This window comes from Gopherus flavomarginatus, chromosome 23 (assembly GCF_025201925.1).
Source record: "Gopherus flavomarginatus isolate rGopFla2 chromosome 23, rGopFla2.mat.asm, whole genome shotgun sequence".
NCBI lineage: Eukaryota > Metazoa > Chordata > Testudines > Testudinidae > Gopherus > Gopherus flavomarginatus.
In genome coordinates, this window is record NC_066639.1 from 16,548,557 (window position 1) to 16,572,661 (window position 24,105).

The window sequence follows — 24,105 nt, forward strand, 5'->3', positions numbered from 1 at the left end:
AGTGAGGTGGTGGAATCTCCATCCTTAGAGGTTTTTAAAGCCCAGCTTGACAAAGCCCTGGCTGGGATGATTTAGTTGGGGTTGGTCCTGCTTTGAGCAGGGGGCTGGACTAGATACCTCCTGAGATCTCTTCCAACCCTAGTCTTCTATGTTTGTATGACTAGCTAAGAAATGACTCCATGTGCTAGACACTAGAAAATATAAAGATGATCCCTGCCCCAGTGTGCTGACAGTCTAAGTCTAGGACAAGGGGCGAAAGACAGACACAAGGAAACAATGCCATAATGTTGGCCAGCATGATGGGCAGTGGTCTTTTATCAAATGATCTCTAGTTGGACATCAATTTACACTAGCTGGGTATCTGCTCCTATGGATTTATCATCGTCTTGGCGGGCTAGAGTTAAACATCATTCGGTTCTTCAATATTTTTCTGCCTTAAAACCAAGAGGCCCAGTATCAAATTCATCTACAAAACAATCCAAGCAATCAAAGCTTTGTTGTATTAGGAACCTAACTAAGTGTGTCCAGATTTAAAGAATCACATCTTCTACATCCTGGGAACGATTGTAGATTCCCTACATTCTGTTTCCCAGGCCCCTGCAACTCCCCTTGCTCCTATCAAATATCTGTAGATGATCACGTCATGTCTAAGTCATTACTTAGTCAAGCTACTCTGATTGGTGTGGGTGGGTGTGGAAAACCAACGTTGTGACGCAACATTAAAAACAATGGAGTTAAAGACACCGTAATGAACCAAGAAATGGATTTTTATCACGCTTTAGCTTATCTACAACCAGGTAACAAGAACCCAGCCTGACTGCAGGATTTTATTAACGTGTAAACCGTTACTTGTAAATGAGTGTTTAACCTGATGGTGGTCACAGCCATAAACTCAAGTCCTAGTTCTGCCACCTTTATTCAACCCTTAACCTGGGCTAAACTCTCTGCATGAAATTTATCTCTGTGGATAAGGTCTATTTATGTCCACTTATGCCTTCAAAGGGTTGGTTTTCTCTACAGGGCAAATTTCACCCTACTGGACGAATACAAGCCAGTCTTTTTTACAAGTTTGTAACAGATAAACATAAAACCACAAATCCAGTAACTAGTTAAACACAACAGTAGCAACTAGGAAGTCCAGGTATCACTGGAGTTAGAACATAACAGATTATAGAACAGGAGCATGGGAATCTAGATCAAGGACTCTGATGATGCCAAATGCTTTCAGATCTGAATACCCAGTTCCTGTCGATTTTACCATCCATATTCATCAGGCGACTCTGGAAATCTCAGCCTTAATGTACCACTTTTACAAATAAAGGCAACAATTTAGACACAGGAGTCTATCGGTAGCTGATGTAAATCCGTGTAATTCCACTGACAACGCTGTACGCCAGCTGAGGATCTTACCCCGTCAACCAACCCCCATCAACCAATTCCCTGAGTGATCAAAAACTGGTTTGGTTTTGTTTTTTAAATCACTCATTGCCAATGGAATCTAAGGAAACGACACACTACATGAGGCTGCCAGAATAAAACAAGATCCAGCACCCTAAGTTTTAAGAAAACAGGTCAGGTCACTTATTGTGGATTTTTCCCCCTATCTTTACAGATGAATATTTGAGAAGGGGGAGAGCTGGATGTTAAAATCCACGTTTGCTGTCCCAACGGTCTCAGATCTTCAACAAACAAAAACCAAGTTCAAACTAGATTGACTTTCCTACTGGCCACTTTTCTGAAGTGCTTTCTAATTTTTCTCTAATCTCCACTACCTTCAGGGAGGTAGCTCTGGTGCCCCCTGGCAGGTTTGTTATTTCAATGGCTACTCTTCAAACAAGACCAGGGAACACTCTTCCGACGATTCGTTTTTCTCCGCTTCCTGGCTCCCACGTGCTTCCTTGGCCTGCTCCAGCTCCCCCAGTTCCTGGAATTCCTCAAGGATCTCATCACTGCTACTTGACCTTGGGTGGCTCCTGGTGGTATTGTCTTTCACCTGCAATGTCTTCACCAGCTCCGGCTTCAAGCTGTCGCGACAGGACGGTGTCAGGTTAACTCTGTTGCCTCCTGCTGCCGATTTGGGCTGGCTGGATCCTGAGCTGTTGCTTCCCGGAACAGTTAACTTCTTCTTAAGGCCTGCAAAGAAGAGAGACCAAACGCAATCCTCAGAATACGACAGGCAAAAGGAAGAATGAATCATACCAGAGAGCCATAAACCTCCCCTCCTCTCCCACTGGGAAATCAAGTGATGAATCAACGTAGCCTCATAGATCAGGATTCTCCAAACTTTTCCCGCAAGATCCCTATGGCATGGGGAGAGAACGCAAAGATAAATCCATTAAAGGCTCCATTACTACATGAGAACAGCCGTACTCGGTCAGACCAATGGTCCATCTAGCCCAGTATCCTGTCTTCCGACAGTGGCCAATGTCAGGCGCTTCAAAGGGAATGAACAGAACAATCATTGAGTGATCCATCCCATTGTCCACTCCCAGCTTTTCTGATTTGCACTCCTACTCCAACGTGTTTACACTGCTCCCCGCGGTGGCTGGGAAGGGATTCTGATCTCTGGGTCCATTCGATCCTTGGCCTCATGGCTGAAGTTGCTAGCCAGGAGGCCAGCTGGTGCCAAGCGTGACGGGAGGGAATTGAACTGAGACTAAAGCACTCCGTCTCCGATCGGACGCAACCACATCTATCCACCTACAGATTCCACCTCAAAACTCTCTTTTACCGTATGTTAAGACATCTGCCAGTCATGCTAACCCACACTACTTCATTGTCTGCTTGTATTCGTCCTTCTGTCTGTCTCTAGCTCTTGTCTTAGACAAACAAGACTGTAATCCCTTTGGGGCAGGGACTGTCTGTTTGTTCTGTGTTTGTACAGAGCCTGCTGCCTGAAGCGGATACGAATTTCATCCTGGCTGATTTGGGCAAGAATACATGAGTTTAAGGCAACTGAAAGTCAACTTCCCAATTCCTCCTGCCCTGTGAAAGCCAGGATGGTAGGAGAGTGAGCAATTCTAGTTTAAGTATCACACCCCAACCTTTCTTAATTTGTTACTTTACCTTCCTTGGCGTTGAAAGCCACTGCAGGAGTAGCTGGGTTGTATCACTAACCTTTCAGAAAGGTTTTCTCCTCAAAATCTGAAGTCGCAACCTAGAACCCAAGTATTGGTTAGTCGGACACGAAAAAGAATATATATATATTATACTGCCATGCTGGGTCCAGCTCCGATGCCCACACTTTAAGCGGGTGTTGACCAATTGGAAAAGGTTCAGAAAAGAGCGACGAGGATTATTCAGCCCCATGGCCTCTGTTATGCTGGGGGGCCAGACTAGATGAGCATAATGGTCCCTTCTGGCTTGATAATCTATGATCAATTCGTGGTCTATCTAGCTCATCTGAGATGATATGGTCCTAGTCTATGAATAGCTGCCTGGGAAGAAGATTTCTGAAAAGGGCTCTTTAGTCCAGCAGATGAAAGCAGAGCAAGATCCAATGCATGACAAATGCAGGCTGGAACTAAGGGGTACGTTTTTAACAGGAAGAGTAATTAACCCCTGGAAATACTGACCGAGGGAAGTGGTAGATGTGCCAACACTTGACATTTTTAAATCGCTGTTACACTGTAGGCTCATTTTCTCTGTTAGGGCAGCCCTGACTGAAATACAAATCTTAAAAGAAATGAATGGATCGTACAGTTCCTTGATGCAGCTTGATGTAGTCCTCAAAGCGCATTAATGAACTGTTAATGCAAATTAGCAGGGTCCACTTGGACAGCTAGCTCATGCCACATTCAGACCCCAGCATGCTGCAAACTCATTGTTTGTGTAGACAAGGATCTAAGTGACCTATGCAAAGTCACAGAGTGAGTGAACCGAACCTGGGTTTCACAAATCCCAGTATCTTTTAGGAAAAGATCCAGTTTTTTTTTAATCTCCTCAATTTAAAGACGCTGCAGCAGCCAGCCCTTGGAACTCTTCCTGCTTTGGTCTACGAGATCTTCTCTTATTCGCTTGGATAAACTAAGCAAACTGAGCATCCCCTAGGGGCTAACAGTCCAATAATCTTTGTGGGCACAGTTGTAGCTGAAAGCGTTGGTGATGCATTTACTATATGGCATTTTTGTTAGGGTGGGTGCAGAGAGAGACGGAATCAATGGAAACAAGAGAACAAACCCCTTTCTTTTCCCATCTCTGGTTTGACATACCATATTCTCATTTCCGTCACAGGGCTGCTTCTCTTCACTGGGCTCTCGGGCCACGTTGAATAGCTCTAGAAGACAACAACAATAACTTGCTCTCCAGAGCACACGTAAGGTGTTTACGACATACTTACTGCAGATCTGAACCAGCGTTCCTGGTTCTACCGTCAAATCCTAGCAGATGTATCATTATTCCAAAAGGGAGCGCCACTGGTGGCAGCAAGCCCGGTGAGGGGGTGGGGGGACAAAGGAGGCAATTGCCCCTCGACCCGGGCGATTTAATACAGAGGGAATAAAACCACCCTGCTGCTACTTCTGGCCACAGGGCCGCACGGGTAGCTCCTGCTACCAATCTCACCCTCATGTAGTTCCTTGCCATGCCACAAATTGTGTGTGGAACCTTAGACAAATCACATAAATCTCTCCATGCCTTGGTTTCCCCATTGAAAAATAGGAGTGATTCATAAATTCTAAGGCCTGATGGGACCACCACAATCCTGTAATCAGACCTCGTTTAAAACAGAGGCCGCTAACGTTTCCTCTGAGTGAAAATCATGCTACAGGACAACACCACACAAGACTTAGCGGGGACTCTAGCCATTAAATCTGCCTCCTTAGCCCCTGTGAGACAGGAGTGCTGAATGCAATCCTGACCCACTGCTAGATAAACACCAATGACCGGAATTACCATTATTTTTAAACGAGCTGCTTTACAATAGCACCGACGGTCCCTGCCTGAAACAGTTTACAGTCTAAATAAACAAACAAACAAAGAATGACTTGAGGTTCTGTGGCCTGTGTCATACAGGACGTCAGACAAGATCATCATTAGAAGGATGCTGAAAGACTGGCGAGGGCACAGAGGAAAGCTACCAAAAGGATTGGAGAGCTGAAGAAAATGCCGGCGAGTGAGAGACGTAATGAAGCGTGATCCGTTTAGCTTCTGAAAAGAAGATGGAGAGGTGACTTGACCGCGATGTAGGGAGAAAAGACGGGGTACGAAAGGGCTCTTTAATCTAGCAGAGAAAGGCGGAAAAGAACTAGCGTCTGGAAGCTAAAGACAGACACGTTCAAAACACAAACAAGGCACCGATTTTTTCCCCGTGTGGGTGATTAACTTCTCAGGGCAGCAGTGGATTCCCCACCACTTCCTCTCTTCCGATCCAGACTGGAAGATCCTTTTGTCCTGCACAAGTTCTTTGGGAAATCATGGGAGACGGGGGAGATTCCAGAAGACTGGAAAAGGGCAAATATAGTGCCAATCTATAACAAGGGAAATAAAAACAACCCAGGAAACTACAGACCAGTTAGTTTAACTTCTGTGCCAGGGAAGATAATGGAGCAAGTAACTAAAGAAATCATCTGCAAACACTTGGAAGGTGGTAAGGTGATAGGGAATAGCCAGCATGGATTTGTAAAGAACAAATCGTGTCAAACTAATCTGATAGCATTCTTTGATAGGATAACGAGCCTTGTGGATAAGGGAGAAGTGGTGGATGTGATATACCTAGACTTTAGTAAGGCATTTGATACGGTCTCGCATGATATTCTTATAGATAAACTAGGAAAGTACAATTTAGATGGGGCTACTATAAGGTGGGTGCATAACTGGCTGGATAACCGTACTCAGAGAGTAGTTATTAATGGCTCCCAATCCTGCTGGAAAGGTATAACAAGTGGGGTTCCACAGGGGTCTGTTTTGGGACTGGCTCTGTTCAATATCTTCATCAATAATTTAGAAGTTGGCATAGAAAGTACGCTTATTAAGTTTGTGGACGATACCAAACTGGGAGGGATTGCAACTGCTTTGGAGGACAGGGTCAAAATTCAAAATGATCTGGACAAATTGGAGAAATGGTCTGAGGTAAACAGGATGAAGTTCAATAAAGATAAATGCAAAGTGCTCCACTTAGGAAGGAACAATCAGTTTCACACATACAGAATGGGAAGAGACTGTCTAGGAAGGAGTATGGCAGAAAGAGATCTAGGGCTCATAGTAGACCACAAGCTTAATATGAGTCAACAGTGTGATACTGTTGCAAAAAAAGCAAACGTGATTCTGGGATGCATTAACAGGTGTGTTGTAAACAAGACACGAGAAGTCATTCTTCCGCTTTACTCTGCGCTGGTTAGGCCTCAACTGGAGTATTGTGTCCAGTTCTGGACACCGCATTTCAAGAAAGATGTGGAGAAATTGGAGAGGGTCCAGAGAAGAGTAACAAGAATGATTAAAGGTCTTGAGAACATGACCTATGAAGGAAGGCTGAAGGAATTGGGTTTGTTTAGTTTGGAAAAGAGAAGACTGAGAGGGGACATGATAGCAGTTTTCAGGTATCTAAAAGGGTGTCATCAGGAGGAGGGAGAAAACTTGTTCACCTTAGCCTCCAATGATAGAACAAGAAGCAATGGGCTTAAACTGCAGCAAGGGAGATTTAGGTTGGACATTAGGAAAAAGTTCCTAACTGTCAGGGTAGTTAAACACTGGAATAGATTGCCTAGGGAAGCTGTGGAATCTCCATCTCTGGAGATATTTAAGAGTAGGTTAGATAAATGTCTATTAGGGATGGTCTAGACAGTATTTGGTCCTGCCATGAGGGCAGGGGACTGGACTCAATGACCTCTCGAGGTCCCTTCCAGTCCTAGAGTCTATGAGTCTATGAGTCTATAAGTTAGTGGGATCAGTATAGCGGGACCTGGGTGAAATTCTTCAACCTTTTGTCATTTGACTTGAGGGATATCGAGGGGTAAAGCTCTAGGCTACAGCACGATACCTTCCGAGTCCTCGTGAGCTTCTAGCAAACCTCCCTCACCGGATCGACTGACGAACCCAAATCTCATCACTCTCTCCTGAGGGAGGGGAAGAAAAAAGAAACATCTGCTGAAATCCTGGGAGCTGTGGGTGGAGTCCACTGAGTGATTGCCCCCTTGAGAGGCCAAACAACCAGGATTTAACAAAGGACTTAACTCCAAATGCACAAATGGAGCAAAGGTCATAGGCTCAACATGAGAGACCGCAGATAGAGAACTCCGGACAAGACCCACTGCTCCGAGAAGGCATCTAGGTGTTTAGAGGACACTGTGTGGACAAGGGACCGGGAAATGGCCCCATAGCCATAAAGAACCACTACCACATTCTGAATAAGGCCCTCTTCTTCCAGAACCAAAAGCATCTACACAGGGCATTCATCAGGCTCAGTGACTCAGGAATAATTCCTTGTGTAGATAAGCCCACGCCTCCTCATCTCAAAGCATTGTACAACCATTGTATGATTAACCTTCACCATACCCCTCCGAGGGAAACTAAATCGTCAGATGCTTGCCCAAGGAGGAGTAACAGGGGAGGAGAACCCAGGAGTCCTGTCTCCCAGCCTCTCCTGCTCTAACCCACCAGCCCCCACTCCCCTCCCAGCACCCGGGAGAGAACCCAGGAGTCCTGGCTCTCAGCCCCCCGTGCTGTAACCCACCAGCCCCCACTCCCCTCCCAGAGCCGGGAAGAGAACCCAGGAGTCCTGGCTCTCAGCCCCCCGTGCTGTAACCCACTAGCCCCCACTCCTCTCCCAGAGCCGGGGAGAGGACCCAGGAGTCTTTATCCCAAGCTCGCCCTCATTCAGGCTTTAGCCTGTATCCCAGCAAGCTCAAGTTACTAGCATCACAGAAGATGAGTGATGTGTGTGGATGCGGTCGAGTTAACATAGGGTGACCAGACGTCCCGATAAAATTGGGACTGTACCAATACTGAGGCGTTTGTCCCGCATCCTGATGTAATTTGTCCCGATATTTTGCAGCACTCTGCTTTTTTATTTTTATTTTTTTCTTTGCTCTGCTGGCGGCACTCCGGTGGGTTTTTTTTTGCTCAGCCCCCATCTCTCCCCCATGTGTCCCGATATTTTCTTCCTCTCATCTGGTCACCCTAAGTTAACAGGAGCACTCGATTGTCCTAATACAAGTTAACCACGTCGTGAAGATGAAGCCTATCTGTTCCCAGATCCAAAGAGCAAGCAAGCGTTACCCCCCTCCAACACCCAGGGGGACCCACAGGGAAACCCGCAAAGATCCTGGGTGGATGCTGACTGGTCTGATCTCAGCAGTCCAGCGGTGTTCATACCTGAATGCTGATCCGCTCGGCTTCCTTTGCCATCCTCACAGCAGAATCCAGTTTCTGGCGGTAATCTTTGCTCCTGAGCGTCTTCTGAAAGAGTGAGAGACAGTTGATCTTCCTGTGGTGCCTAAAATGTGAGGGGGAATAGAGGGACTGAGGAGTTCACTACTCGGGCCACTACGTGTGTGACCGTTTTGCTGCATTAACTTAGCACCCAGAAGGTCCACTCAGGGATTGAGGCCCCAGTGTGCTGGGCATGGCTCAGAGAGCGAGAAACAGTCCCTACACCAAAGAGCGTACCATCTAGACAAACAAAGAATTGAAGCCAGAGCGCCAGCAAGTCCTGTTGACCCAAAGGCCATGGGCATGATGAATCACAGGACCGCAAACTGACACCCTTGCCTTATCTAGAAATCAAGAGGAAGCACATTTCCTAAACAGCTATGAACCAGCTGATTTTTAAAAGGACTGAAAAAATAGAAAAAAGCCATAAAAAATGGAGGGGGAAAAGGGGCAGAAAAGAGTCTCGTGTGTGATACAGAGCGGCAGGAACTAGATATCCGTGCTCCTGACCCGACCTCCATGGCTGCGGGTGTGCGTAGGCCTCGTGCATCAGTGCCGGAGAGTTTTCTCCAGTGGTGCCGGTAGGGGCAGCCCTGCCCAATGCCAACTACTTAAGCTGTGAGTGAGAATATAAACCACAGAGATGCCCCATCTCTCCTCCAGTTCTTTCACACCAAAACTCAGTAGCAGATGCCAACGCATTGGTAAGGAAGGTGAGTCGTGCAATGGACGTGTGCAGTCCAGCCCAAAGAACCAACGGTCATCAGAAGGTAGGTAGCTTTTTTTATTTCTTTGAGTCCATGACATGGTAGCTGATTCTTGATCTCATATGGCAGGAGGAGGGACTTGGAGTCTCCTCGGAAGAGGGACAGCAGGACTGCCCTGTCCACATTTGCCTCGATGCGGCCGACAGTGAGTGAAGTCTGGTGACAGTGTGGATTGACAAACATCCACAACTGAGAGGTGTGCCAGAAAGGCTACCGAGGCTGAGGTTGCTCTGTTGGAGGGCGCCGTGAGTCTATCAGGAAGCGTTACTCCCACGGTGATGCAGCTGGGGATCCACATGGAGAATCTCCGAGTTATCAGACGACGTACCTCATGCGTTCCACGTGTGACACGAAGAGATGGGAAGATGCCAGGAAGGCTTTGTCCTGTCCAGGTAGAAAGCCAACGTGCGAGAAACACTGAGTCTGAAAGGGTCTTCTCTTATCCCTAGTGGTATGCGGCTTTGGAAAGACTGGGAAGGTGCACAGATTGGTTCATGTGCACGTCAGAGGCCACCTTGGAGAGGAATTTGGGGTGTAGCCTAAGCTGGACTTTGTCCTTGTAGAAAACTGTGTACGGTGGATCCATGAGCAACACATCTAGTCTATTGGCCACTAAAAATGTGACCGTTGCTGATAGGTGAAGAAAAGAGCATAGTGCGTAGGAAGGTCCGTAAGAGCAGACAAGACCAAAGTCAAGTTCCAAGATGGTGCTGGGTCTCTGATCACCAGGAATAATCTATTAAGACCTTTCAAGGATCTGATTGCGATCAGGTGAGGAAAAAACAGCCTTGGCATCTATTTGAGGATGAAAAGCCGAAATGGTCACTAGACATACGTTAACAGAGTTGAGCATTAAACTCGACTACTTAATCTGCAAAAGATGGTCCAGGGGTGTGTGAATGTTAGCCTGAGTTGGAGACACATGATGGAGAGCCATCCAAATGGAGAAACGCTTTGTAAGTAGTTCCTGTGGAAGGTTTCCTACTGTTAAGAGGATTGTTCTGGATAGCTGTTGAGAAATGGGTTTCCCCTTCACACAACCACTGATGAACCATGCTATGAGGTGCAACAAGTGAAAATTTGGGTGCAACACTCATCCACGGTTCTGCGTCAGGAGGTCTTTGGCCGCTGGTGACAGTAAGGACAGATTGCGGGGGTCTGAACTCCACGTCTGTCTCCATCAAGGAGAAGCTATACGGATTATGCGGCTGTGCTCTTGCTTGAGTTTGATAATGACCATCAGGAGTACCAGTGAGAAAAAATACAGGAGGTCCTTGTCCCATGGAAATAGGAAAGTGTCCAATATCGATCCAGGACTGTGAGATATTCTGGAGCAGGAATGGGGACTATGCTAACTGGCAAGGAGGTGACAAGAATATCCTGATGCTAGCCTGTACATTCTGAGTCACCAAAGAATATTATGTAAGGTCTTAAAGGCAAGCCAAGGTCATGCAAGGTCTTAAATGAAAGGCAGGGTCATTTGCATCATTGTGAAATGCACAAACAAATATTACATAAGGAGTTATGTATGAATGTATGCTACAAATAAGTTCCCAAAGTCCGTGTTAAGGCAGGTTTCTCCAGACAAAGGATGTTTATTCTACCTGTCTCTGTCAATCCCCACATAAAATAAGCATTATAAGTTAACATGATGAGGAGCCCTTTACACATGAAGTCAGCAGGGGCATGTGAATGTGGCCGGTAGGCAGCACGCTCAAGATCATCCCGACTCTGAGGTACTAACAACGCACTTTGGAGAATATAAGGAGAAGCCAAGGGAGACACCACTTTATCCTACACCTAGGATGTGATCAGGCAGTGTGATTACATTCATGAAAATGGGATCTCAGCCGGGCTTGGTTGCAATGCTGCAAAGGATATTTGGGTAAGATAAACTGATTTAGCCTATTCAGTCTCAAGAACCATGTTACAGTTTTATTTTAGATGTAACCCTTTCTGTTTCCATTATCCTCACTCGCTATCTCTTAAATCTTGATCTTTGTTAATACAGTCCTGGGTAGCCTAGAACCATCACAGGGACATCACTTGTTCTGTCAGGTTGCAAATAGGTCCACGGACAGAAAACCTCCTACGTGAAACACTCAGGCCAGAATGTTTGTGTTGAGAGACCAAGCCTGGTCTAAACTGAAGGATCTGGTCAGACAATCCATTAATCCATTTGGATACACCAGTTCCATAATCAACTGCCTCCTGGACCTGGTACCACCTTAAAACATTACTGTGGCGTTGTGAGAACCTGGGCCATCTGGCCTTGGATATGGGACTGGAATTTCAAGTGATCCACCCCCTCTCATCCAGCCCCAGCTTCTGGAGGAGGTTTATAGATGCCCAGAGCATGGGGTTGTCCCCCTGACCATCTTGGCTAATAGCCATTGATGGACCTATCCTCCAGGGACTTATCTGTTTCTTTTTGGAAGACAGTTAAACTTTTGGCCTTCACAACATCCCCTGGCAAGGAGTTCCACAGGTTATCTGTGTATCGTGTGAAGAAATACTTCCCTTTGGTTGCTTTAAACCTGCTACCTATTAATTTCATTGGGTCACTTCTAGTTCTTGTGTTATGCAAAGGGGAAAATAATACTTCCCTATTTATTTTCTCCACACCATTCATGATTTTATAGACCTCTAGAAAAGTGACGACCAAGAATAGATGTGATAGAGTCCCAGGCTTTTTAATCTCTCCTCATTCAGAAGCTGTTCCATACCCCTAATCACTTCTGTTGCCCTTCTCTGCATCTTTTCCAATTCTAAGATACCTTTTTTGAGCTGGGGTGACCAGATCTGCACGCAGTATTCAAGATATGGGTGTACCATGGGTTCATTATGAAATCTTCTGTCTTTTTATCTCTCCCTTTCCTAATGGTTCCTAACATTGTTCGCTTTTTTGACTGCCGTTGCCCATCGAGCAGATGTTTTCAGAGAACTATCCACGATGACTACTAGATCCCTTTCTTGAGTGTGAATAACATGATTTAGGCCCCATCGTTTTGGTACTTGTAGTTGGGATTATTTTTTCAAATGTGCATTAATTTGTACTTATCAACACTGAATTTTGTCTGCCATAGTTTAATGAGATCCCTTTGTAACTCTTCACAGTGTGCTTCGGACTTAACTATTTTCAGAAATTTTGCATCATCTGCAAATTTTGCCACCTCACTGTTCACCCCCCTTTTTCCAGATCATTTACGAATGTGTTGAACCGCACTGGTCCCAGTGCAGATCCTTGGGGGAACCCACTATTTACCAAACCCAGGCTGTCTGTGGAAAACTCATGGAAGTTCCTCAGCATGGTCGCAGAGATCCAGGCGCGGCTGATAGATTGGCCGAAAAACGTCACATGGTACTTGGACTGAAAAGAGAAATGGACAGGACTGAATTAACTTTGGGTCAGATTGTTACATTAACTCCTAGAGACAGACATGGTGGGTGTGGTGTCCCTGCTAAATCCATGGTGTCTGGTTGATGTCCTCAGTGAGGTAACCCTTTCAGTGGGATGAAAGGTTTGGTTGGCATGGGATTGCAGGGGAGATTACAGAGAGAGCATCCTTTGTTCTGTGAGGCTGATAAATGACCAGACAAGGTGTATATGGACTCAGCAGAAGCTGTGTCAACCACACCGGTAATATGAGAAGATGGGGAAGTCTTGTTATACATGGGGGGAGGTATGGAGGGTGTGACAAAGTGGGAATGTTCTTAATGTTTTCTCTGAATACTGTGTGTGCCTCAGTTTCCCCTATGCATTTATTAAGTATCTAGGTGGTGGGATAAGGGGGTGTGATTGTTGCAGAGCCTTGCCAGTGTGATGGTGTCTGCACGGAGAATGGCCGACACTCTGTCTCCTGGCAACTGATGGCCTGGGACCCTCCCTTGCAAAGGTGCCAGCTGAAGGTGTTGGAGAACAAAGAGACCAGACGGGGCTCTGGCCTCCCTGGCCCCAAGATGGACCTGACTGAGGGGGTCCTGTTTACTGTACCTACAAGCTCTGTTTTGGACCATGTTCCTGCCATCTAATAAACCTTCTGTTTTACTGACTGGCTGAGAGTCACGTCTGACTGCGGAGTTGGGGGGCAGGACCCTCTGGCTTCCCCAGGACCCCCGCCTGGGCGGACTTGCTGGGGGAAGCTGCTCCGAGATCAGACCCAGGAAGGCCGAAGCTGCGTAAGCTTCTTGCCCTGGAGACAGTCTGCGCTGAGAGAGGAGGCTCCCCCCGAGTCCTGCCTTGCTTCATATGGGGTAGTTCCAGAGCATTGCCCGGTGACTCCATGTCAGAGGGGTACACACAGAGCCCTGCCATGGGGAGGGGAGGTGGAGACAGGGGTAAGGAGAATGAGGGGCACACACAGCTCCTGGCATGGGGGTGGGGAGTGTAGGGAGTCCCCAACATACAAGGGGATGGGAGGGTGGCACACAGGGGGCTTGTGGGAGAAACGGCCCCCTCTGGTGGGTGTAATGAGTTCACAAAGTGTGTGACCCCCTGGTGTAAAATACAATACCACTTACAGGAAGAGAATCCAGCCGGGATGAAAAGAGGAAATACTCCCCGATGTCAGGGTCACACTCCACCATGGCAGGCCACCTGCATGCACAAGAAAAGGGGAACAGCAGTTCAGGTCGGGCCATTCATTTTCTGATTTCCTCTGAGAAGTTAACACACAAAAAGGTGGGAGTTGCTTTATGTGGTACCAACGTTTAGAGCACTGTCCAGTCAACCTGCTCCGTCCATTCCTGAAATCAAGAACCCTCAGAAGAGCGGAATAAAATGTGAGGAAGGGAACGAGATAGAGACACGCAGCCAGCGGCTGTGTTTTCGACTGTAGTCCACTCCCTGGAAGCCAGCTGGCCTCTGAAATGTCACTATTGTTTTCTAGAAGGGTACAAGAAGTGGGAATAGTGCAGCGGATAACACATTTGTGGTGATCTGTTGACACGACAACCTCAGAGGTAGCCCAGCAAGTTGTGTTGGTAAAGAATATCTTCCAGAAAAACATCCACACAGACTGAGCTCCTTCCAGGCCTGTCTACACTTCCGCTAAAGTTGACGCAATGTACATCGCTCAGGGGTGTGAAAAAACCACACACACACACACCCCTGAACGATGTAAGTTACATCGACTTAAAGCGGTGTCTCCTGCTGACATATCTTCCATCTCTTGGTAGTGACAGTAGCGAAGACAAGCCTTAAATCCCTGAATTATTTCGGGGGAAGTCCCATGGCCGGTGTAATACAGCAGGCCAGACCAGATGATCACAGCGGTTCCTTCTTGCGTCTGAACCTATGAATCTCTGAGTGGACGGTGCACATTTCTGGGATGTCGTTCTGTTTCAAAAGGCCTCGTTGGCAGGTTTAGCTATCCCAGTATAGCTGTGCTGGCAAACCCTCTACCATGAACACAGATGTATCACGGCAAAAGCACTTACGCCAATAAAGCTTACGTTGGTTCCCCTGAACTGGTATAGGCATGGTTATCCCAGTAGAATTATGTTACATGAAGGCTTTGGATAGGTCTACATTACAGAAACTATCCTGACAGATGCCTGGAGGCGGACGGAGCCTATCCTGACAAACAGGGGCAGCTCCAGGCACCAGCGCAGCAAGCACATGCCTGAGGTGGCAAGACACGGGGGGCGGCCTGCCGGTTGCTGTGAGGGCGGCAGTCAGGTGGCTTTTGGCGGCATGTCTGTGGGAGGTTTGTCGGTCCCGCAGCTTTGGTGGCAATTCGGCAGTGGGTACGCCAAAGGCAGGGCTGCCCAGAGGATTCAGGGGGCCTGGAGTCTTCGGCAGTGGGTCCCAGGGCGGAAGGACCCCCCGCCACAGGTCTTCGGGGCACTTCGGCGGTGGGTCCTGGAGCAGAAGGACCCCCCTGCCGCCGAATTGCCACCCAAGACCCAGAGCGGAAGAAGCTCTGGGGGCCCGGGCCCAGCGAGAGTTTTCCGGGGCCCCCAAAGCAAGTGAAGGACCCTGCTCCAAGGGCCCCGAAAATCTCTCCTGGGGGCCCCTGCGGGGCCTGGGGAAAATTGCCCCACTTGCCCCCCACATCTGGGCGGCCTTGGCCGAAGGCACGGTACTGGCAGACCTCCCGCAGGCATGCCACTAAATCCGTGTTACCAGCGGACCTCCCACAGGTATGCCGCCAAATCCATGTTACCAGCAGACCTCCCGTAGGCACGCCGCCGAAAGCCACCTGACTGCCGGGCTTAGGGTGGCAAAATACACAGAGCCGCCCCTGCTGACAAAGGGGGGGTTTCTGTTGTTGTCGGAACATCACCTCCCAAACGAAGTTAGCTATTGGCTTGTCTACACTTCACACGCTACAGCGGCACGACTGCCCCAACTGACGCAGTTAAGCCGACCTAATTTTCTGGTGTAGATCAGGCCTACCTTAACGGTCACAGCTGCATCTACACTAGGCTTTTTCATACCTCTGACCAAAGCTGCCATGCTGATGTAACTTTTCAGTATAGCCCAGGCCATTTCCTGGCATAGCTCCGTCGGTTTAAAAAAAAAAAAATCACACCCCTAATCGACATCCCTGTGCTGGAAAACTGTAAGTATAACCTTGACCTTCTTGTTGCTGAGGTCCTGAGGTTTAATAGCCATCTGCCTTCATAAAATCTTTAAATTCACAGGCCTGGTAAAACTCCCGCTAACAACAATGGGAGAGGAACTGGGAGCTGTTCCCCGCCAAGCCTGTGTAAGAATCGATTGTCTTTTAAGCACGGTGCCCTTAAATTTCAGGCAAACGCCTGCCCGTGCATGGGTCTCCCTGCATGCATCTCCCTGCGGGGGCAGAGCACCTGGGGGAGCCTACGCTGAGCGACTGAGATTTGCCAGCTTCCCGTCGGGGGAAGAGGCCTCTGTCTGTGTTTTTCAGCTGAAGACGGCAGCTGCGGCTGCAGAGTGCCCAGAAAGGCCAGGGGACACTTGGACAGCACAGCGAGGGATTCCAGCAGTCAGCTGTTGTAAAGACCCCAGCAAGCCAGTCTCCACTGGAGAGTTTCTCGCTGGCATCTCTTTGATCCCACCGGCATGGAAGAAAACAAGATCATGTGGGAGGCAGGCCAGGCCCTCTGCACTGCAGCTTGTATTCCCAACCTCTGGCTCCCCAAGCAGGCGTGGGCTAATGAGCCCGTCCCCAAAGGAGATGTGAGCACACCGTGCTGCCACACAACTGATATCTATTGGCATTTCTAGTCTCTTTAACCTGTGAAGTTCACAGGACATCTGAACACTGATACACATATTACACGGGTATCACTTCCCCCACTGTTGAGATGCAGCCACCTCTGGGGTGGAATGAGGCAGCTGTTTATACAGGGATCCTTCACTGAGATGCAGCCACCTCTGGGGTGGGGCAGCTGTTTATACAGTGATCCCTCGCCTGGCGCTGAGATGCAGCAGCTTCTCGGTCAGAATGGCGATACAGGGAACCCTCATAAAGTCCTGAGATGCAACTGCCTCTGGGCAGGATGGCTCCTTATACAGGTATCCCTCACCAAGTGCTGAGATGCAGCCACTTCCGAGGTGGTGCACAGCAGCAGATAAACGGTGCACAGCAACACAGCTTAGCACTTTGGGGTGGGAGACGAAGAAAGATTTTCATATCCCATTGAAAGTGGAAGGGGGAATTTGGGGAAGCAGAACGGAACGAGCAGTGGGAATTTTACTTGTGAAGTGTAGATGTGATCTTTGGCTTTATGTCTGACTCAGAGGACAGCGGCACCAGTAGTTCCCTATGTAACAGCAGAGGCCGTGGGTGGGAGGGATTTGGAAAGGTACTGCAGTGGGACTCACCCACTGATTCACAGCTCTGCCTCAGACTCTGGGTGGGAGCCATCTGGGGTCTGTCTTCACGGCAGAGTTAGCCTGAGTGATCAGCCTAGCCCAGGCGTGAGCAGCCACTCTGCAGAGCCGTATCCGACGTGCTGAGTTCTCACCGGTGCTGAGATGCCCTGTGTGTCGCCAAGACTTCGGGAGCGCATCTCAGGGCCCTTAACACGCCAGTAAGCTGAGCCACTCCATGATTCGTCCCCAGCGAATTGTGGGCGAACGCGAACCTGTCTGTCCTTCTGAGCACACCACCGGGCCAGATTCAAAAGCACCACTGTGTGTGTGGACAGGAGCGGGGATAGGAGAAACACCTGAGTAAGAGCCCAGGTTATCTGTGCAGTGAAGACGTAGCCCCAATGTCTCTAGGCCCCAGCTCTTCCCCGTTCAGAAAAATAACCCTGTGGTTGTCTTATTTATTGAGTCTGTGAGCTTGCTGGGGCAGGGATTGTCTCTCACTACCTGTTGGTGCAGCGCCCGATCTCCAATGGTGCCACCGTGTTCTTTTAAATTATTTATATGAGAGGAACAGCAAGAGGCCTAAATCGAGACCAGGGCTCCCATTGTGCCAGGCTCAGCGTGAGAGACAGACACTAACCCAAGGTCTAACTAGACAAAGGTTGGGAGGAGAACCTGAGGCACAGGGCGGTGACACCTACCATGGATAGCCAAACTGTTTGGCCCATATGATCGACCCAGGCACGTAGGTAGCATAGACGACCTCGTTTTCAGATCCCGACCACGTCTCCTCGGGTACATCACAGCTTTTGTACTGCGGGTCTGCAATAAACAAACCTCGTCAACTGTCACAGCTGAGTGGGAAATAGCCTCCCCCGGGGAAACTCTGAGAATTGTGACATTTTGTTTAATCTCGCGTTGGGAGTGTGAAGTAGAAATCTCAGAATTTTTCGTGAAATGAAAGATTTCATTTCAACCTTACCGTATCGTTTTGTTTCGATTCATCTCATCTATGATAATGTAATATAACATAATACAAAAGTCAAACTGGTAACGCCGGAACGAAGCGTTCAACTTTGCCGAAATGAAACCTGCCTTGCAATGGCCTGTCAGAGCAGAAGCAATGGAAAGGTGATTTTTGCCTCAGAATTGCAATCAGGTTGGATCTAAAGCCTCAACACCAACCAGGACAAATTTCAAGACTTCTCAGCTCTTGCAACCAGCCCTGGGTTTTCAAAAGAGAGCGAATCCTATTTCCAAAGGGTTTGCAAAGCTCTCAGGCCAGCAGGAAGGAGAGCTTTTGTGGAAAATCCAGCCCTAAACGGCCCTTGTTTGAGTGACTAAATGGGAGAAGAATGGCCTGGAAAAGCTGCTTTCTAGGCCCTACTGTGGAGGATTTTTGTGACAAGGACACTTGTGCTTTAGAATTTAGACTGAAGCTAACAAACCTGTTCCCCTCGACAACCAATCAAATAATCACTAGCAGCTTGGGCTAGATTTGAGCTGGTGACCTAGAGGCCACTCTCCTGTTTACCTGTGTTTTGGCTGCACGTCCAGTCTTCGGGAAGAACAGAGGGATCTGCATTGCTGCTAAGACGCCGCCATTTCTCACAGCTGGGATAAGAACACTGGACCCACGCCACGCACTGATCTACAGCACAGCAACACAAACACACAGCAGCTGCAGGCCCACTACGAGCGCCTTGCACAAACTGGAGACTCCAAAATCGGACGTCAAAGACAAGGAACCGGCCGCAATGTAGTTAATCTCAACATCACTACACAGGTGATTTCAGTTAATCATAGATTATTAGGATTGGAAGGGACCTCCAGAGATCATCTAGTCCAACCCCCTGCTCAAAGCAGGACCAATCCCCAAATGGCCCCCTCAAGGACTGAACTCACAACCCTGGGTTTAGCAGGCCAATGATCAAACCACTGATTTATGGGCATCCCTAATTTGATAAACTATCTTGGATGAGCTAGCCTGGACCAAGCCTTTGTGTGGCAGACTACATGATCACAGAGGTCCCTTCTGGCCTTGGAACCTACAAAACCTGTCAGTTTCCTGCAGTGCCAGAAGCTTCCTCTCTGTGCCTCAGTTTCCCACCTGTAGCATGGGGATAATCTACCACACAGAGCTGCTGTGAGGATAAACACATCAAAGAGTGCGATGCGCTTTGAGAGCCACTGATTTCTAAACTTGGGATTATTAAACTACGAAGGCCATTTTTATGCTGAACGGGAACATTCCTACATCATCTGGTTTAAATTCACACCTTTAATTAATCCAGATTAATTTCCTTGATTGTAGACAAGGCCTGCCCGTGGTTTTGGAAGGTGTGGGGCCAGTGCCAAATTAAGTGCTGGAAGTCGCCAGGTTTCTTCAGTTTACACCCAGGTTTCCCTCTCGGCCCTCCTCTCCCCGCGTTAAACTTTCAGAAACACAGGCCTGAGCTCACTGAAAGTGCTTTCTCCTCCTTCCTCTGTTTCCTCTTGGTCAGTGATCAGGGTGTAGCCTTGAACTATTTTCTTCGGCTCTCCTTTCCGGTGACGCTTACGCCTTTCTTTGTATGCTTCTGGGCCCTCATCTGCGAGCAACAAAGAGAAAACACAAGACTTCAAAACACAGACAGGGGCAGGTGGGGGCAGAGACTGTTGTGACACAGCAGGCGGTGGAGTTATTCTTTGTCTGGATGGGGGCTCCGGTTTCAGTCACTCATCCCAGCGGGGGGCATGGGGGGAGTGTCACCTTCCAGCAGCTACTTTCTTCCCTCTGCATCCCCACTGGGCTTGAAGAACTAAGGCAGAAGTCTTCCCACACGGCAGGTCAAAGTCACAGGCCTGCTGGTAGGCGACAAGTACTGGAGCACACGTCTCTCATACTTAAACTGCTCCACATCTCTGCTTCCATCGGGGAAACGCACTTCAGTACAGAGGGCTAAAATCCTACTTCAGCCCTGGCTTAAAGAAACTGCCTGCTGTTATGTGTGTCTACTGTGTTCAAGGAAACAAGACTTTGTGGACAATCTTGGTAAATAAGCAGGATTGCACCAAAGAAACATCTGACTTGGCTCGTCAGTTTCTCATCCTCACCCGGTAAGGCCCCGACCATTGGCCATATCTGTCTTCGCACACACAAAAGACTTACGCGTTTCCTTTCTCATCTTGTTTAAAGAAAGTTTATTGCGTTTCTTTGCTTTGGGCAGAGGATCTTTTAGGTCCACAGCAGAGACTGTTCCTTTCGGCTCATCGCTGTACGGGACCAAACTCCCTGCAGGTCGGGATGTTTCGAAAGTCTCCCTAAAACAAACGTTGGCGAGGATCAATTCATGATTGTTATTTATTGTTTGGATTACCTGCTGGGGCTGCACAAACACACAACAAAAAGACGAACCCTCAACTCACTGTTCACAGGAGATGAACCTGAGTATCTTAAAGATGACAGTACACCTGCCTATATCAATGAGACAGAGCGGGCATGGAGCTATAGATAGATCATATTAGTCAGGTACATGGTGCAAAAAAGATGTGGAAAAACAACAGTTCTCATTTCACATCCGTTTTGCCCAGGGGGTGAGAGGGGGATCGGGTCTCTGCACCCCTTTGAATATCCTGCTTTTTGGTTTTTTCTCACACAGTTTCTTTTGGGTGGATAATATTTTTACAGAGAACACGCACCACCTAGAGGCCAGAGCGTATCTTACGCTTCTAAAGCAGGTGCATTCCCCTTCCCGCTTCCCTTGCAACAAACGAAGATAAAAAAGGCAAAAGGTCCCAGTCGATAAGCTAAACAAACATGAGGAGGCTGGCTTAGTTATACGCAATCCCTGGGAATGGTAACAGCCTCATGCTCTGCGCGAATGGCAGCGACACACATTTGCGTTCCTCTGGCGATCGCAAGACACTCGGGCCATTTTAACTGAAGGCGCGACGAGGACATTTTAACTGAAACACAGTCACGGAGAAGGGAAGATAGAGGCAAAGCCAGGATGGGAATTTGGGAAATCTGACATCCAGCTCTCTGTTCTCACTGCTAAACCTTCCCCTTCCCGCTGCTCTAACCCCACTCTTCTCCCACAGCCAGGGATAGGACCCAGAAGTCCTACTCCCATTTCCTCCAGCGCCAGCTACCCTACCAGAACTTTGAATAAGACCCAGAGATCCTGATCCCAACTCCCCCCTGCTTTCTCTAAACAGCTGGGCACTAGAACCCAGGATTCCTGCCTCCCAGCCCCACCGCTGCTCTGATTCACAAGAACGAATGGAAATATGGATTATTACTATCGATTACGTCTAAGATGGCAGGACCCGCAGGGCTCCCGTGTGCCAGCCACAGCGTGTATACACCATGAGAGGGACAGTCCCTGCCCAAAAATGTGTACAACTCCCCAGAAACCCTGTGGCAGCTGGCGTCAACCCAACATGTCACCAGTTCACATCCCCGTTTCTACGTAGATCTGAATCACGATTTTGCAGAACACCGGCTCAAAATGTTGACACTTTCCCCAGTTCGGGAGGAACATGAGTGTCGAAATATCAGGATTTCACGAGCTGACTGAGTCCAGTTGGAGGGCGCGGCCCTTTTCTGCTTCACAGCCTGGGCCCAGGATATGCGGGACAGGAACTCTGGGTGACCAGTCTTCTCAGAGCCAGGCACAGGAAGTCAGGACCATCCTAACCGCAGGAGCACTGCTCCGCCCTCCCTCCCTTCTTGGAAGGAAACACAGAGCAGTGGGTGGAGGTATCGCACAACCCTACCAAAACACGACCCTCCAGCACATGTGGGACCCTGCCTCTGGGGAGAGGATGAACACAGCACTCGAGACCAACGTTAGTCACTTACTAAATAAAAACACCTAGCTCTTACGCAGTCAGTAGGTCTCCCCACGCTTCACAAAGGAGAGCCATTTTCCTTATCTTTATACGAGGGTGATGAAGGTGGGATAAGACCCTGGACAGAACAGAAGAGAACTGCCGCAGGACAGAAAGTCCACTGTCCGCTTCTGGATTCCTTCTGCTTTAACCTCAGTTGTTAAAGTTCCCAGCTGCTCTGGTTTTTCCAGACTCTCTTTTAGGTAACAGGCCCCCCATCTCTCCCTTCCTCCCTGGCCTTCTCTTCCCTGCTCCCCTGACTGTTCACACCGGCCTGACTCTGTCACTCTTCCTCACGGGTTCTTTTCCCTCTGTTTCCATGGCTACAGATAAGGGATGCCTCCCTTGTGTTTGCCCAGCTAGCGCTATTTGGAAACAACTAGCTAGAAAGAGGAGAAGCGCATATTGTGTAACCTTGGTTCACACACCTCATAGATAGGCTTTATGCTGGGACTTATTAAATTTGGGCCAGATTCCCCGATGGCGGCGATCTGATTCATGGACTCATAGACTTTAAGGTCAGAAGGGACCATTATGATCATCTAGTCTGACCTCCTACACAACACAGGCCACAGAATCTCACCCACCCACTCCTGTAACAAACTCCTAACCTATGTCTGAGTTACTGAAGTCCTCAAATTGTGGTTTGAAGACCTCAAGCTGCAGAGAATCCTCCAGCAAGTGACCCATGCCCCACGCTGCAGAGGAAGGCGAAAAACCTCCAGGGCCTCTGCCAATCTGTCCTGGAGGAAAATTCCTTCCCGGCCCCAAATAGGGCAATCGGCTAAACCCTGAGCATGTGGGCAAGACTCACCAGCCAGCACCCAGGAAAGAATTCTCTGTAGTAACTCAGATCCCATCCCCATCTAACATCCCATCACAGAACACTGGGCATATTTACCTGCTAATAATCAAAGATCAATTAATTGCCAAAATTAGGCTATCCCATCATAGCATCCCCTCCCTAAACTTACCAAGTTTAGTCTTGAAGCCAGATGTGTCTTTTGCCCCCACTGCTCCCCTTGGAAGGCTGTTCCAGAACTTCACTCCTTTAATGGTTAGAAATCTTTGTCTAATTTCAAGTCTAAACTTTCTAGTGTCCAGTTTCAATGGAGTTACACCTGTTTACGCAAGGCGGGGAACTCACCCTTTGGCTGAAGGACGTATTTCTGAGAGTAACTGGCCCTACAATCTTAACGCAAGGCATAATCCAATATACTGCAGAATAATGGGGATTGATTGCCCAGGGACTGATATACACTCACTTCTTTAAACCTTGTGGTTCTGCCGCCTCGGTAGCTTCTGCCTGGTGAAATGGCCTCTTGGACTCTTCTGCAAATTGAGAGTAGAGCTCACACATTTTATCATTTCAAAGTGTGCCTAGATGGTTATAATCTCATGACGCGTCACACATTTAAAGGTTGGATGTCGATCCAGGTAATAATTGGGCTACGGAGGGAAATGCATTTCCGGGGGCTGACAGATTTTCTGCACGCTGTCGTTTCAGCTAGACAGGCTGCAACCCTGTAAAGTGACTCGCTGCGGCGCCCCTTAAATAATAATACAAATCAATAATATCTAGCACTCATCAGAAGAGAGCTCAAAGTGCTTTACAAAGGAGGTCAATATCATTATTCCCACTTTACAGGTGGTGAAAGTGAGGCACAGCACAAGGAAGCGATTTGCCCACGGTCACCCAGCAGGCCACAGCTCCTAGTCCTGGGATGGTGCTCTATGCACTAGGCCACACTGCCGTTAAGTTTTCACAGGCCCCAGGTTAAGCACGCACTTGAGTCTTTAAGACAATTTATTTGCTTTAAGGCCAGAGGGGAACATTATGATGATCCAGTCTGATCTTGCGCCTAACACAAGCTGTGAATTCCTGCCAAGTGATTCTCCTGTAGAAAGTTGGGCCAAGTCTAAACTAGGAAAGTTATGCACTGGTGATAACCAGCGATGTTTACTAGCACAGATCAGGACTGGCATCACTCAAAGTTGGCCTGCAATACAGGGGTGTGTACTTCTTTACACCTCCAGAGGCACAAGGCAGACCTAAAATCAAAACCACACCCACAAAATATTTAAGCAGGAAACTTAACATGCTGTGGGATGGGGACAATTCTTTCTATAACCTCAATTTCATGATGCCTTGTTTCTGACGGAAATGATTTCTCAGAGTCAACATAAAATCAGGGAAGGGTCCTCTTAATTTGCGTGAAACTTTATGTGCTTTGGCAGGCCGAGATGCCCCCAGCAGGTTGAGAGCCCAAGACAAAAGCCATGGCATGGTGA

At 48.2% G+C, this 24,105-nt stretch overlaps 1 protein-coding gene across 3 annotated transcripts in view; it reads right to left on the minus strand.

The window, feature by feature from the left end:
* Positions 1-749: 749 nt before the first annotated feature.
* The window catches only part of ZCWPW1 (zinc finger CW-type and PWWP domain containing 1), a 28,910-nt gene continuing 5,554 nt past the window's right edge, over positions 750-24,105 (minus strand). The window contains exons 4-15 of one of the 3 annotated variants that reach the window (XM_050933289.1): positions 23,079-23,145; positions 20,090-20,241; positions 19,401-19,529; positions 18,473-18,589; positions 17,640-17,760; positions 13,656-13,731; positions 12,400-12,504; positions 8,311-8,391; positions 6,977-7,052; positions 4,212-4,276; positions 3,118-3,157; positions 750-2,133 (exon numbers count right to left, since the gene is read on the minus strand). In XM_050933289.1, the coding sequence (XP_050789246.1) occupies positions 1,823-2,133; positions 3,118-3,157; positions 4,212-4,276; positions 6,977-7,052; positions 8,311-8,391; positions 12,400-12,504; positions 13,656-13,731; positions 17,640-17,760; positions 18,473-18,589; positions 19,401-19,529; positions 20,090-20,241; positions 23,079-23,145 (1,340 nt within the window). In that variant the 3' untranslated portion in view covers positions 750-1,822. Of the gene's footprint in view, positions 2,134-3,117; positions 3,158-4,211; positions 4,277-6,976; positions 7,053-8,310; positions 8,395-12,399; positions 12,505-13,655; positions 13,732-17,639; positions 17,761-18,472; positions 18,590-19,400; positions 19,530-20,089; positions 20,242-23,078; positions 23,146-24,105 lie in introns of all 3 variants that reach the window. The other 2 variants (XM_050933288.1, XM_050933290.1) reach the window with 2 other exon arrangements.